The following is a 16,760-nucleotide window of genomic DNA, read 5'->3' on the forward strand; positions in this document are numbered from 1 at the left end:
AATGTATCATCCATATCTCTTACTTCGTCATCCTTTGTTGCAGACACAGCTGAGAGTAGTCGACTATTACAGAGTCGGCCGTCTTGCACTGCACTGATATCCAAGCTCATTTTGGGATTGTAAGTATGTGGATAAAGAGATTCAGGAAGATGTTTATACTCTTGGGCACACTGCAATACAATGGTGTGCTTTAAGACAGGACTGACAAAATCTTAATGAATAGATGATGTTAAGTAGGATAAGGACAAGCAATAATACATTATACTGTCAGATGGCAAAAAGTTCACAAAATTAGTTTGAAAAGTAGTTTACACTGAAAAATGTGCATCATACAAATGAAAAATTGTCCTCACTTTTTAAATGTCTTATCCATTGAAGTATAAAATCTGAAACCATTCCTGTGCTTTTGCAAAGGTATCAATTACCCTCCAGAGAATACCCAGAAAAACAAAGAAACAGATCTAAACTCTATTGATACGTTAAATTTTCCCCAAATAATTATAAACTTTCCATTCATATCACATTTTTAATTAGTAAAAGGAATTGGAGAATTAGAAAGAGTATCCATTAAAGATTTGTTGAGTATTTAAGGACTAAAGATCTTAAGTTTTTGATGCCAAAGAACTGAAATGTGTAGTTTACCAAGATTATTAAACTGGCTTCTAGTTCCATTGAGAGTGAAATCTCTGAGTTAGTGCTCTGAAATAATGTTTGTATATATTTTCAATTAACAAAGAGGGGAAAAAAGCACTGCTTACATCTAAAAGCCAGTGCTCTGAAACAATGTGTACTCCTCTTTCTTTTACAGATTTATACTCCCGATTAGTGTCATTTGGCCGCCCTTGATAGATGAAATGAGTCACTGTTTCATCAAAACTCCACCTGAAATAACCAATACAAAAAAACAAATAACCAAGAGAAACATCCACATTAGTTGAAGATGATCCTTATTTACTATGAACAGAATATCCTGACCTTCCCAAAACTTTCAGACTAGAGTGAACAAGACCATTAAAATGACAGGCTCAAGCCAAGTGATACATGCCTATAGTCCCAGCTACTCAGGAGGCTGAGGCAGGAGGATCACTTGAGGCCAGGAGTTTGAGGCTGTAGTGCGCTATGATCACACCTGTGAACAGACACTACACTTCAGCCCGGGCAACACAGCAAGACCCCACCTCAAGAAAAAAACAGTTAAAAAAATGAAGATAGGCGTTATCGTTTTGGACAAATTTTATGAATATATCTGTGGTACATAAACGCAGACAGAGGTTTAGAAGAATATTCTTTAAAATATTACTTTCTTCTTTATGCTTTTCTGAATTGTTTCAATTTTCTTTTATAAAGAGTATCACTTTTACAGTAACCATAAAGGTATTTCAAATTGATAAACTGCAAAGCATCCAACTTGCCCTCCAGTTGTTGGCAGTCACTATTCATTGTATGCCCCAAAACAGACTATATATATTTTATACATCATTATCTCATCCACTCCTCACAACAATCCTAACACTGGTATTATTACATTTATCTTACAGATAAAATAATTAAGGGACATGGTTCAGTCCCCTGTTGAAGGATATTCAATAAGTAAATGACAGAGATAAGTTTGACTTCAGAAGTCATGCTCTTAACTATTATATTATGGTATGATCTCCCAATTCTTCCTATTCAATATTCTCTCTCTTTCTTTTTTGAGACAGAGTCTTGCTCTGTCGCCCAGGCTGGAATGCAGTGGCATGATCTCGGCTCACTGCAATCTCCATCTCGTGGGTTCAAGCAATTCTCCTGTCTTAGCCTCCTAGGCAGCTGGGATTACAGGCATGTGCAACCCCGCCTGGTAATTTTTGTATTTTTAGTAGAGACGAGGTTTCACCATGTTGGGCAGGCTGGTCTCGAACTCCCAACTTCAAGTGATCCACCCGCCTTGGCCTCCCAAAGTGCTGGGATTACAGGCACGAGCCACCGCACTTGGCCCCTATTTAATATTCTCTTGACCTGGGAAAGATCAAGTAAAAACCAAAGGGTAAGTAAAAATTGTATTTCTAAATACAATCACCAAAATAAAGAGAATTTTATCCTTAGGGACACTTAATGTTTTCCATTTTCTAAGTAAGGAATATCTCTGAACTTTTTAAATAGCCAAATGAATTAAGAAGCTGGGCGCGGTGGCTCATGCCTGTAATCTCAGCACTTTGGGAGGCCAAAGCGGGCAGATCACCTGAGTTTGGGAGTTTGAGACCAGTCTGACTAACATGGAGAAACCCCATCTCTTCTAAAAATACAGCATTAACCAGATGTGGTGGTACACGCCTATAATACCAGCTACTCGGGAGGCTGAGGCAGGAGAATCACTTGAACCCGGGAGATAGAGGTTGTGGTGAGTCGAGATTGTGTCATTGCACACCAGCCTGGGCAACAAGAGCGAAACTCCCTCTCAAAAAAAAAAAAAAAAAAAAAAAAAAAAAAGAATAAGAAGTAAGAAGTACTATTGCCTCCTAAATTATATTATAAAAATCTCTATTTCCTACTGACCATGTATCCTCAAACATAACAGTAAAAATACACCTTACTTAATTTGTTAGTCCTCCGAATAACTGTCTCCCTTTCTGCTGTAGTGGTAGATTATCAAGATAATTCAGAAAAACAGGAGTATCTCTGCCTGAATCAATTTGGTTTACTATTCAACTCCACTATGACAATATGGAAACCATGAGTTTCAGTCTTCAGAGTCCATTCAAGAACAGACTGTCAGTGGTTGTAGATGGTTTACATCAGGGTTTGGCAAACTTGTTCTTAAAAGGCCAGATGGTAAATATTTTAGACTTTGCAGACCAAACAATCTCTTCTGCAACTGCTCAACTTTTGTCTCGTATGTGAAAGCAGCCATAGGCAATTTGTAAGTGAAAAGGCATTGCTGTATTCCAATAAAACTTCACTTACAAAAACAGATGAACCAGCCCATCCACCCTTGGTCTACATCAGTGGTTTCAGCAAAAGTGTTACTTCAGGGGTTATTCTGGACATTTGTGAGGGTGATTTTGGTTCTTACAATGTGTGTTTGTATGTTGGAAGGTGCTACTAGCATGCAGTGGGTAAGGTACAGGATGCTGGACATTCTGGGGAACAGTCATGCATATAATTATCTCATATCTTGCATGATATTCTAATGTCCCGACAAATTTACGTATGTAAAAAAAGTGGTTTATAATTAGATGAGCCTAGAACCTGTTTGACATATAAACACTTTTTTTGTTTTGCAGTTTTAATACACGCTAATATTCCAAAAAGGTGACTACTGTATAAACTCATGGAAGACCACTGCTACTCATGATATCTGAGCCCCCAGATTGGTCTCAGCCTTGGGACTGTTGGATTTGTGGTGACTTTACATAGGTATACAAACGTATTAATACTCCATCGTTTTCTAGTGTAGTCAGCCTTAGGCATTACATAACTGAACATGTATCTTTTCTATATTATGCACCTTCTATTTCTCCTATGCATCACAGAGTGCTGTACTGCCTGCCGCTTTTTTAAATTATAAAAGTAGGTAGGTTATATTTATAAATTTCATTTTAATAGAGGGAATGTTACACAAATATTTGTAATAAAATGAAGATGCTGTATCTGATGTGTTGTAAAGATCTGGCCTACATGTTTAACTGTCTGAAGGCAGAAGACAGTATTGGATGATCTCTTTGGGACAGTCTGGTCCTAGATCAAGAAAGGGAACATTTGGAACAACTTCACTTGAAAACTGCTTACTCTATGAATACATAAATATCATAACTTCTGCATATTAAAAGGCTCTTCCCTTTTATCAATTACCAATTACCAATCCATTTCAGGAAAAGATTTAATATAAACTTTAATGCAATATACTGGTTCAATTCTGTTAAGGAATTTCAGTAATAAATTATATTTTTTATACTGAGAGGACTGGCATTTTAAATCGTATAAAAACATACATCCTATATGTTCCCTTGAAAGTCTTATGTCTACATCAAAACAGAATATACAAGGAAACATTCAATTTTGAGGGAAAAAAATATACACACATCCCTTGTGGGGCTACTATGAGAATGAAATGAGATAATACTCAGCAACTGGCAATAGGTAACATAATAGGTAATTAGATAATAATAGATAACATTACATAATAATTCATAATAGGTAATACAAATATACTGTAGAAGAGCTGCACTATTTCAAATGGATGTACCAAACACTAAGATGCTTATATCTATTACAGATTAATTTTACTTCTATATTTTCCTGTCCTAATTTCTTTATCAAACAGAAAACAAACTGAAATAAGAGTTACCAAAAGGGAAGGTGAAACTAATCATATTCCTGAAATGGTTCATCATTTGTTAAACAAATTCTTATGCTATCTATGAATGGCTGAACACAAGTTATCAACAAAGTAAGCATTACAGATAGTGGGGGAGTACAGTCAACTCAGGACTGGCTGAAATAGGGAAGAGATTCTCAATTCTGGATACTGATGCCATTTGTGCTAGAAATCTGTCTTTAGGTTAGGCTGTCAGGTTGACTGAAGAAAAATCTGATAATTTAAGTCTCCAAAGTCTTAAAAAAAAAGATAATTAAAACATGCTCAAAAAAGACTATCTTAATAAAGGAGGGCTGCCAGAGTACTTAGTACTACTCCCAGAGAACTCTAATCTGAAAAATCACTAGTAAAAATAAACTTAATCTCAGATCCAGATGTATTACTATTAATAGACTCTAAACTCCTTGAACACAGGGATTCTTTTAAGCTATACTGATCATTCATGGATCCCAAGTTTCTAGAATAGTGGCACCAAATAGGTTCTCCAATGTTTGTTGTGCATACCCTAAAAAATATACATTTTATATATATATATATGAGTGAACCGAAATGTGAGAGGCTATTTTCAACAGATGTGGTAAATTAAAAATCAACTGGAGAGATTTTGTAGATAAAGACACATGAAACAACAAAATAAACATTTCCTTGTAGATGCTCACAATAGCTTTAGGTTTCCTTATAAATTTCAGTCATATTACCATGAAACAGAAAGATGTGCCAACTACCTGTAATCTGCTCCTAGAGAGGCTGCAATCCCATTTAGTTCACTCTGCTTCTTACTGAGTTTTTTACTAACACATACCACTACTCTGTGAAGTGGCTTTGGGGCTTCTTCCTGTCCATGGAAAATAAAAGAAACAGATCAGTCATTATTGTCTGAAATGTTATCTAAAACTTCCTTTTAATAAGAGAACTAATCCTACCTTCTCTGACTGGGCCTCTTTCAGCTGAGGGCTGGCAGAAAGAGAGACAGCATTTCGAGAGCTATTTGCCAAAGCAAGTTGCAAGTTTTTGACAATAACTTCTGAGAGCGGTGTACTCAGTTTCCTTTTCTGTTGGCTGGGACGTCCTGGAGTTTCCAAGGCTGCAAGTGCATCCTATACATATGAAGGAGAGAGCGAGAAGGAGAAACGAAGAGAGAGAGAGAAGCAAGATGGGTTAATAGGACAGGAAAAATAAAGAGGAGGAGAGAGGGGTAAAGAGAGAGAAGGGGGAGAATCCTTAAAATTAATGGGTTACAGTTTAACCTCCTCTAGTTTTCCTCCAAATAACAATAAAAAGAATAAACTGATCAAATCTATATACTGTGAACAAAAATTCCATACTGTCCAGCAAATTGGTTCAAAGAGACTAACAAGCTTACATTTTCAGCAGTGCTTGCCTCTTACCTGAATCTTAGAATTTGAAAAAAAAACAAAAAAACAAAACAAAACAAATAAACTCAGAAGGAAGCAAACAAGCAACGATGGATATAATCAAGAAATGAATTATAAAGAAGGTTAGAAAGTCAAAACGAGCTGAGAATTACAAAAAAAAAAAAAAATCTTCAAAAGTTCAAAATACATTCCTGTTCTAAAGCCACCAACAGTTCCCTCCTGAAAGGAAGCTACTGTTGTCCGGATGGCTTGCTCATTCTCTTTTGCATGTGTACAGTATTCCACGTATGTATCAGAATGTATTTACCCTGTGTACAACTGATAAGCTTTAGGTTAACAATCTTTTGCTAGTATAATGATGCAATGAATAACCTTGTACACAAACCATTTTGCACATACAAGAGTAAAGGAAACCTTTTAAGCAAAATGTATCTACCAGCCCAGTGCAGTAGCTCCTGGCAGTAATCTCAGCTACTCCAGAAAAGTTGAAGCAGGAAGATGGCTCAAGGCCAGGAGTTTGAGACCAGTCTGGCAAACACGGTGAGACCCCATTTCTTTAAAACAAAAAACAAAACAAAAAAAAACCTAAAAAAACAAGACCAACATGTATCTACCAATGTTGACATTTTCATGAGCAAAGTATGAGTGTGTGTATTTTCCAAATGTGCTTGATAACACAGTAATCAGATTTTTCCTTTTCGACAATCTGATGACTAAAAAATTTTATCTGTATGCTTTAATTTTCTACTCCTTTATACTGAATGAGGTTAAATATCTTTGTGTGTGTGTGTGTGTGTGTGTGTGTGTGTGTGTGTGTGTGTGTGTGTATTTTAAGACGGAGTCTTGCTCTGTTGCCCAGGGTGGAGTACAATGGCGCGATCTCGGCTCACTGCAACCTCTGCCTCCTGGGTTCAAGCAATTCTCCTGCCTCAGCCTCCCGAGTAGCTGGGACTACAGGCATGCGCCACCATGCCTGGCTAATTTTTCGTATTTTTAGTAGAGACAGGGTTTCACCATGTTGGTCAGGCAGATCTCGAACTCCTGACCTTGTGATTCGCCTGCCTTTGCCTCCCAAAGTGCTGGGATTACAGGTGTGAGCCACCGCGCCTGGCTATATATATATATTTATATCTAATTTTTTGTGACAACTATCTGCTCCTATCCTTTTCCCATTTGTCCACTGGGTTGTTAGTCTTTTTTTTTTTTTTAATTGTTTGTATGAATAACTTTTATATTCATTTGTATGAATTTATATGTGCATGTATCAACTGTGATATAACATCCGTGTATTTACTTTCAATTTATCATTTGTCAAATTTTTGCCATGGAGCCTTTTGTTTTTTAGAGATGGAGTCCTGCTTTGTCACCTAAACTGGAGTGCAGTGGCATGATTATACATCACTATGGCTTCTAACTCCTAGGTTCAAGGGATCCTCTCACCTCAGCCTCCCAGGTAGCTGGGACTCCAGATGCACAACCCTGTGCTCAGGTAATTTTAAAATTTTTCATAGAGACAGGGTCTTGCCATCTTTCCCAGGCTGGTCTCAAACTCCTAGGTTCAAGCAATCTTCTCTTCTTGGCCTCCCAAAGTGCTGGGATGACAGGTGTGAGTCACCGTGCCTGGCTGGAGAATTTGTTTTGTTTTTTGAGACAGGGTCTTGCTCTCTTGCCCAGAATGGAGTGCAGTGGCTCCATCCTCGATCTTAGCTCACTGCAACCTCTGCCTCTGGGGCTCAAGCAATCCTCCCACGTCAGCTGGGACTATAGGCATGTGCCATCACACTCACAGAATTTTTAATGCTGTCAAATTCATACAAATCTTCTATTTCTTTTGGAGTGTATGTTATAGTTAGGCCTTCCCCACACTAGGATTATTTTAAAAACAAATTCATGACATGTTTGGGAATTTTTATGGCTTCATTTCTTATGTTGAAATATCTGATCATCTAGGCTGGGTATGGTGGTTCACGCTTGTAATTCCAACACTTTGGGAGGCCAAGGCAGAACTGCTTGAGCCCACGAGTTCTAGACCAGCCTGAGCAACATGGTGAGTGTGAGACTCTACCTCTCCAAAAAATACAATTAGTTGGGCACAGTGTCATGTACCTGTAGTCTGAGTTACTCAGGAGGCTGAGGTGGGAGGACTGCTTGAGCCCAGGAGGTCGAAGCTGCAGTGAGCTATGATGATGCCACTGAACTCCAGCCCAAGCGATAAAGGGAGATCCTGTTTCAAGGAAAACCCCAAAAGTTGATCATCTAAAAAGTATTCTGATGTAAAGTGTGAGCTTTAATTACAAACGTATTCTCAGATGGCTACCTAGTTGTCTAATTTGAATACTACCTTTATTACATAATACATTCCCCTATTTGTGGAGTATAATCTTATACACTAACTTGATTATTCAGGTGACAACACACTGCTTTAATTACTGCAACTTTACAGGAGGTTTTAATAAATGGTAGGGTTACTCCCTACCTGCAATTATTCTTTTCAGATTTTTTAAATACTGTTTCTGCTTGCATTTTTTTCTAGGATCTACATTACCTTTCAATATGGTTTGGATTTGTGTGCCCACCCAAATCTCAGGTTGAACTGTAATCCCCATTGATGGAGGAGGAGCCTGGTGGCAGGTGACTGGATTATGGGGGTGGATTTCTCCCTTGCTGTTCTTGTGATAATGAGTTCTCATGATACCTGGTTTGTTTTGAGATGGAGTCTCACTGTTGCCCAGGCTGCAGTGCAGTGGCGCGATCTTGGTTCTATGCAACCTCCACCTCCTGGTTCAAGTGATTCTCCTGCTTCAGTCTCTCGATTAGCTGGGATTACAGGCATGTGCCAACACACCCAACTCATTTTTATATTTTTAGTAGAGATGCGGTTTTGCCATGTTGGCCAGGCTGGTCTTGAACTCCTGACCTCAGGTGATCCACTCACCTTGGCCTCCCAAAGTGCTGGGATTACAGGTGTAAGCCACTGTGCCTGGCTGATATCTGGTTGTTTAAAAGTGTGTGGCATCTCCCCCCGCTATCTTTTCCTCCTCCTCCAGCCATGAAAGACGTGTTCACTTCCCCTTCACTTTCGACCATGACTGTAAGTTTCCTGAGGCCTCCCCAGTGGTGCTTCCTGTATAGTCTGTGGAACTGTGAGTCAATTAAACCTGTTTCCTTTATAAAGTTGGACGTGGTGGCTCACACCTGTAATCCCAGCACTTTGGGAGGCCGAGGTGGGTGGATCACTTGAGGTTGGGAGTTTGAGACCAGCCTGCCCAACACAGTGAAACCCCATCTCTACTAAAAATACAAAAATTAGCCGGGTGTGGTGGTGGGTACCTGTAATTCCAGCTACTCGGGAGGCTGAGGCAAGAGAATTGCTTGAACCCAGCAGGCGGAGATTGCAGTGAGCCGAGATCACGCCACCACACTTCAGCCTGGGCAACAGAGCAAGACCCCGTCTCAGTATAAAAAAATAAAAATAAGAACAAATTACTCGGTCTGGGGTAGTTCTTTATAGCAATGTGCAAACAGATTAATATGCCTTTACAGATCTTGACGATGCTTAAATCTATTTTGCCAAGAACATAGTCTTTCTATATGCTAAACTTTAATTTTTTTAATTTCTTCAAAGCATTTTAGAGGATTCCTCATACAAAAATCAGAAGCTCCCAGACCACCTCTATCTGCCTTCAGCACACGTGCCACTAGTACTTTCCTCTACTTAAGTAGATCCCAATGCCTCTCAGACTCAAGCCTCCTGCAAGTCTTCCTTCTCTCATCTGCATCATCAATTGGCTCTCTACTGGCAGTTACACTGGCATATAGTTATTTCTTCTTCTTCTTTTTTTGAGACAGCATCTCAGTTTGTCACCCAGGCGGGAGTGCAGCGGCATGATCACTGCCCACTGCATCCTCTATCTCCTGGGCTCAAGCAATCCTCCTGCCTCTGCCTCCCAACTAGCTGGGACTACAGACGTGCACCACCATGCCCAGCTAATTTTTGTGTATTTTGTAAAGACAGGGTCTTGCCATGTTGCCCAGATTTGTCTTGAACTCTTGGGACTCAAGTGATCCTCCCGTCTTGGGCTCCCAAAGTGCTGGGATTATGGGCAAGCGCCACTGAGCCTGGCTATTTCTTCTACCTTAAAAAGAAAACAACATTCTTTTGACCCTACTTTGCCCCATAACTACAACTCCATTTTCTTGGCTCCCCTTTATGGCAAGACTCCTTCAAAAATCATTGTTTACATTCAATGTCTCCCATTCTTCTCATTTCTTTATGAACCCACACCAACTTCCATCTCCATCATGCCACCAAAACCCTTAATGTTATGATGACACCATTGACCTCCATAATGCTAAATCCACTGGCCAATTTTCTATTCTCACCTTTCTTGATCTTTGAGCAGTACTGGACATAGTTAACCCCTCCTCCCTCTTTGAAATACTTGGCTTCTAAAATAATCTCTAGGCTTTCCTCCTCTCTTATAGCTCCTTCTCAGTCTCCTTTGCTGGTTCCTCCTCTAAAGGTGAGCACCTCAAGGTGTTCCTTAGAGCTCTTTTCTTCAGCTGGGCATGTTGATTCACACCTATAATCCCAACACTTTGGGAGGCCAAGGCAGGAGGATTGCTTGAGTCCAGGAATTTAAGGCCAGCCTGGGCAGTGTGGTAAGATCCCCGTATCTACAAAAAAATTAAAAATTAGCCAGGTATAGTGACATGCACCTGAAGTCCTAGTTGCTTTGGAGGCAGAGGTAGAAGTATTGCTTGAGTCCAGAGGTCAAGGCTGTAATGGGCTATGATCATGCCACTACACTCCAGCCTGGATGACACAGCGAGACCTTGTCTTAAACAAAACAAAACAAAACAAAAAAAACCCTCTTTCCTTTCTTCGCCTTCTCCTGTTCTCTTGGCATCTGTCCTCACATGGCTTTACATATTACCTACAAACTCAGAACCCCAAATTTTTATCTCCAGCCCAAACCATTCCTCAAACTTCCAGCTTTATTTGCAACTGCCTATTTAACAACTACTTGGATATCTAACAGGCATCTCCAACTTAATGTGTCTAACATGTGAACTCTTCATCTTTAGGCTCCAATCCCAACCTGTTCTGTTCAACTCAGTTGATTGGCAACTCCATTTTTCTCATCTCTCAGACCAAAAATTTGAAAAGAATCAAATTTTAAAACCTACCATGTATTGTAGAAAACTGATTTCAAATGATTGAGAATTCTTGACATCTAGACATCCTCGTAAAACTATTTGAGTTCAAAGATAAAAGGAAAGGCCAGGCGTTGTGGCTCATGCCTGTGATCCCAGCACTCTGGGAGGCCAAGGTGGACAGATCACTTGACATCAGGAGTTCAAGGTCAGTCTGGCCAACATGGCAAAACCCCGTCTCTACTAAAAATACAAAAACTCACCAGGCATGGTGGCGCATGCCTGTAATCCCAGCTACTCGGGAGGCTGAGGCAGGAGAATCGCTTGAACCCGGGAGGCAGAGGTTGCAGCGAGCCGAGATCGTGCCACTGCACTCCAGCCTGGGTGACAGAGCGAGACTGTGTCTTAAAAAAAAAAAAAAAAAAAAAAGATAAAAGAAAAATCCACATGACCTCCAGGCAAAAAGATGAAATAACTTACAAAGACAAGATAATTTAATTAGATTGGCATCAGTTTTTTTCAAAAACAACACACACAAAGCAAGGCAGTAGTGGAAGAGCGTTTTCAGGAAACTCAAGAAAAAAACCAGCAAACTAAGAATAGTACATCCAAACAATCTGTAGAAGAAACAAGGCCATAGTAAAAGTTATGAACATGCATAACTCAAGGAATACTGTACACAAGTGTACACACAGATTCCTGAGGAACCTACTAGAAAATGAACTTCATCATACCAAAGCTGACAGGAAAGCTTCAAAAAGAAGAGTACTATTTCATATATTTGATTATAGAGTTAAGACCAAAACAAGGGTGGGGTCTGTGGGTTGAAAAAATATATTTTTCCTCCTGACAAAGTAAAAAAATATGCAATGAAAAACAGAAGAGAGAAAAGGGGGAAACAGAATAAAATCTTCTATACAGGCAATTAGTGGGAGCCAAAAACATAATTGAAAACTGACAAATAATAAAGAATACCATTTAAGTAGGAAGAGGTATGCATCATCATGCCCAGCTAATTTTTCCAACTTTTTGTAGATGTGGGGTCTCACCATGTTGCCCAGGCTGGTGTCCAACTCCTGCCTCAAGTGATCTACCCCTGATCAGCCTCATAATGTGCTGGGATAACAGGCACGAGCCACTATGTCCAGCCATCCTTGTACTTATTTCTTTTTGAGACAGGGTCTTGCTCTGTCATTCAGGCTGGAGTACAGTGGTAGGATAGCTCACTACAGCCTCAAACTCCTGGGCTCAAGCCATCTTGCCACCTCAGCCTCCTGAGTACCTAGGACTACAGGTGCACTCCACCAAGCCCAGCTAATTAAAAAAAAAAAAAATTGGCCGGGCGTGGTGGCTCAAGCCTATAATCCCAGCACTTTGGGAGGCTGAGACAGGCGGATCACTAGGTCAGGAGATCGAGACCATCCTGGCTAACACGGTGAAACCCCGTCTCTACTAAAAAATACAAAAAAAAACTAGCCAGGCGAGGTGGCGGGCGCCTGTAGTCCCAGCTACTCGGGAGGCTGAGGCAGGAGAATGGCGTAAACCCGGGAGGCGGAGCTTGCAGTGAGCTGAGATCCGGCCACTGCACTCCAGCCTGGGCGACAGAGCCAGACTCAGTCTCAAAAAAAAAAAAAAAAAATTGTTAGAGATGGGGGTCTTGCTATTTTGCCCAGGCTCGTCCAGAACTCCTGGTCTCAAGTGATGCTCCCACCTCAGCCTCCCAAAGTGCTGGGATTACAGATGTGAGCCACCATACCCAGCCCCTTGTACCATTTTTATTTTGCAACTTTTTGTAAGTTAGAAATTATTTTGAAGTACAAAATGAAATAAAACAGCTTATAATAGCAAGTATCAGCAAAGATGAGGAACATTGGGTACACTCAACACACTACTGGTGGAAGCATAAATTCGTATAATCACTTTGGCAAAAAATCTGTCGTTCTCTACTGAAGCTGAAATAGAACCCAACAATTTCACTTCTAGGTATATACCACATAGTAATACACACACATAGACTCCAAGAGACACGCACAAGAATGCTCACAGTGAAATTATTTTGTAAGGGCAAAAAACCAGTAACCAACTAAATGCCCATCAACAGTACACTGGAAATGTAAATTCGGTATATCCATACAAAGGAATAAATAAATGAACTATATTTGCATGTAGCAAAACAGACACATCTAAATAAGGGTTAAAGAACAATTTTAAAAAAGCAGACTCAAAAAAATACATACTCTGATACCATATATTTAAAAGTCAAAAACAAGCATAACAAAACAATAGGGTTAGAAGTCAGGAGTATACTTTAGGGAGGAAGCAGTGATGGAGCCACAAGGAAGTGTTTACAGTGCTGACCATGGTCTCTATCTGAACGTGTATAGTGGCTTCCCAATGATTAACCTTGATATTTCATTAGCAGTATACTTATTGGACTGCTCTGATGTATATTAATTAAAAATTAACTTTAAATAAGAGGTGAATTTTTTGGTGGGGAGGGAAGGTGAGGCCTAAGAGATGGTCAATTTTGTGATTATTCCATAGGCCCTTTCATGTTTTCAGTAAATAATTCAATATACCATATTATATCAGTTTGAAGAACCACTGATTATAAGATGAAGCATTATTTATGTGCCATCAAAAAAGAAAGAAAAAGGAGAAAAAACACTGCTCAATATTATGACTCTAAACAATAAAATCTTTAAATGTGCTTTTTGTACTCACACTATTCAGAACTATCAGCTTTCCACTGCAAAACTTTTATTGCAAAGTATCTACATAAGAATGGTCTCAATGACTGAAAATATTTCTACTGTTTTCTTGCCTACTAATATTATTACATTTGCTCTTCGGAGAGTCTGTGAGTTATGAGACTTCAGAGATCATCTGGATTTTACAGATGAGAATAATGAAGCCGAAAGAGGTTGACTTGCTTTTAAAAGGCAGTAGGGGACAAAGAAGAGACTTGATCCTACACCTCACAGTTCCCAAGACTGATTTTCCTTTATTTCTTAAGGGATATGGACCTGAGTATTAATCACAGTACAAAATGTTACCTCAGAAGAGATTTCATGTGAAAACTTAGAATTTTGAGTTTAATAGTAAAGACTTTTTTTTTCATGTGGGTCACTGGAATTCTCACCAAAAATAAAGACATAAATTAGCTTGGGGAAAATGTCCTGGATATCAGTTAATATTTATTTTCTGAATATGAATAATCTGTAAACTTTTTAGTAAGTCTGCTCCAAAACACACTAATAAAAATTATTAAAATATTGCTTCTAAATACCCTACAAGCAAAAATATCAACAGACAAATGAGTAAAATAATTCTGCAAAGGTTTGTAGATAAAGAAATCATAGACAACGGTTTGAACAGCCACTTAAGACGTCAAAAGCTACTAAAGAAATAGTGATGAAAATCAGCTTTGGAAAATAAAAGAAAATCATATGGAAGATTTTATTAGCCCCTGATTTGCAAACAAATTTTTCAGAAAGGGAGCCATACTATACTGCTCAGGAGATCAAACTAAAACACAGACTTAACTCATGTCTTTACAGGAAACAATTCAAGTAAGGTGATACACACACATTTTCAGAAGGCAAATCGTGGCTGTACTCTGAGAACCAACATATAAAGTAGCAGTGTGTTTACATTTTATAGTTTATAAAGTGATTTCATCATTTGATCTTTATAATCTATGAATTTTCAGAGCAACTATTATCTTCTTTGTATGAAGAAACAAACTGAAGCTCAGGTATGTTAAATGATCGGCCTAGTCATACAGTTCAAGATTGATCTAGTACTTGAACCCAGATGTCCTAATTTCACACCATATTTATCTATAGCTCTTACCTTAACCCTAAATGTATTTTGGGACTCAAAACATTCAAACGCAATAACAAAAATCTACTTGCCAATGTCTCTGGAAAATTTACTACTACACTTTAGAGGTGATGCTGAATTTGGTGCTTTAACTTTATAAACGGTAAAACTGTTAACTCTGGGACCATTGCCTATAAACCTTACCTTCACATCAAAGGAAGGCTTGAAGAGTTTGTCCTTGGACAGGAATTTTGATGGTGTATCCAGGTGTAGTGAGGGCTCCTTCTGAAGTGGTTGTCCTACTGCTGGGGAGGCTGAAACCTGTCTGGCATGTTGTGAGACCACAGCACGGAAAGCTTTACTCTGAAAGCGATTCATATCTAAAGGTGTAATGACGGTTTTTCTGTGAGTTTGCAGGCGTGTGCCAGGATGCTCTGCAGTATCTGAATTTAGATTGATTCCATTTGTTATTTCTGTTTCCAAACTTCGTTCTAGAGATTTAAAATGAAAAGAAACAAATATGAGCCACTAATGCCCACTTTTTTCCAGTACACAAGAAGTAATGTTTTACATCTGTTTTATTTCCTTTCTTTCTTGCATAACTCTTGGGCTCAAGTGATCCATCTACCTTGTCATCCCAATCTAACTGTTAGTTTTCATGTCAATTCTCAGTACACTTTAAATGACAAAATTATATACCTACTTTCCAAGAAACAAACCAGATTATGCATTAAATATATGTTGAGTTAGACAAGCACATTAACTGAAAAACTAAAAATAGATTTCCTGTTTCATCTTGCTATGTCTCAATAAGCCTATTTGCCAAAAATTGTATCAGTGAATGTCTTTCTAGTCAATGACAGGCTACAAAGAAAATCTGAATTACTCAGAGTTAACTACAGTAAAGTTTTGGAAAGCCCTTAATCAAATTTTAATACGACCTAAACATCACTTAGCCTCAGTCATAAAATTACCAGTCTGTCTGGCAAAATAAGTAATGACTCTGAGAGGTGTTCCCAAGCTGCTGATATGCCCCTGAAGTTTGCCCAGGAATGCTATTATCTTACAAGAGAGGGTACTGTATTCTTCCACCTCTGCCTTCCACCTGTTTTCAACATTTAACAAAAAAACTTATTAGATAGCTACTCCATGCCAGGCCTAGTGTTAGACACGGGAAATACAGAATTCACAAGACATGCATGTTCACTGCCTTTCTGGAACTTATAATTTAGCAGGGAGACACAAAATAAACCACCATTATAACACCGAGGTAAGAGATAAAAGGGATGATACAGAGTGTCATGGTGAAACAAAACATTACACCAAGACAAAGGCCATACTTAGTGAGTCAAGAAAGGCTTCCCAAGACAGTGTGGCGATTCCTCAAGGATCTAGAACTAGAAATACCATTTGACTCAGTGATCCCATTACTGGGTATATAACCAAAGGATTATAAATCATGCTACTATAAAGACACATGTACACGTATGTTTATTGTGGCACTATTCACAACAGCAAAGACTTGGAACCAACCCAAATGTCCATCAATGATAGATTGGATTTGGATTAAGAAAATGTGGCACATATACACCATGGAATACTATGCAGCCATATAAAAGGACGAATTCATGTCCTTTGTAGGGACATGGATGAAGCTGGAAACCATCATTCTGAGCAAACTATCACAAGACAGAAAATCAAACACCGCGTGTTCACACTCATAGGTGGGAATTGAACAATGAGAACACTTGGACACAGGGCGGGAAACATCACACACCGGGGCCTGTTGTGGGGTACGGGGGTGGGGGAGAGATAGCATTAGGAGAAATACCTAATGTAAATGACGAATTAATGGGTGCAGCAAACCAACATGGCACATGTATATATGTAACAAACCCGCATGTTGTGCAAAAGCACCCTAGAACTTAAAGTATAATAATAATTAAAAAAAAAAAAAAGAAAAAAAAAAAGAAAGGCTTCCCAGTGAAAGTGGTATCTTAGCTGAGAACTGAAAGATAAGAAGGAAGAGCTGGCAACTGTGAGGT

The 16,760-nt window shown here is 39.0% G+C and overlaps 1 protein-coding gene and 1 long non-coding RNA gene across 7 annotated transcripts in view; one reads left to right on the plus strand and one right to left on the minus strand.

Moving 5' to 3' along the window:
- Window positions 1-9,184, plus strand: part of LOC139361873 (uncharacterized) — a 39,667-nt gene extending 30,483 nt beyond the window's left edge. For 2 of the 5 annotated variants that reach the window (XR_011619707.1, XR_011619703.1), the window contains exons 2-5: window positions 44-7,222; window positions 7,684-7,780; window positions 8,267-8,364; window positions 8,781-9,088. This is a non-coding gene — a long non-coding RNA (uncharacterized lncRNA). Of the gene's footprint in view, window positions 1-43; window positions 7,223-7,683; window positions 7,781-8,266; window positions 9,089-9,118 lie in introns of those variants that run through there. The other 3 variants (XR_011619706.1, XR_011619708.1, XR_011619705.1) reach the window with 3 other exon arrangements.
- Window positions 1-16,760, minus strand: part of LOC105469878 (DNA topoisomerase II binding protein 1) — a 65,969-nt gene that overhangs the window by 26,106 nt on the left and 23,103 nt on the right. For both annotated transcript variants that reach the window (XM_011721453.3, XM_011721455.3), the window contains exons 14-18: window positions 14,920-15,206; window positions 5,281-5,454; window positions 5,083-5,192; window positions 759-882; window positions 24-170 (exon numbers count right to left, since the gene is read on the minus strand). In XM_011721453.3, the coding sequence (XP_011719755.2) occupies window positions 24-170; window positions 759-882; window positions 5,083-5,192; window positions 5,281-5,454; window positions 14,920-15,206 (842 nt within the window). The remainder of the gene's footprint in view (window positions 1-23; window positions 171-758; window positions 883-5,082; window positions 5,193-5,280; window positions 5,455-14,919; window positions 15,207-16,760) is intronic.

The sequence above is a fragment of the Macaca nemestrina genome, chromosome 2 (assembly GCF_043159975.1).
Source record: "Macaca nemestrina isolate mMacNem1 chromosome 2, mMacNem.hap1, whole genome shotgun sequence".
Taxonomy (NCBI): Eukaryota; Metazoa; Chordata; class Mammalia; order Primates; family Cercopithecidae; genus Macaca; species Macaca nemestrina.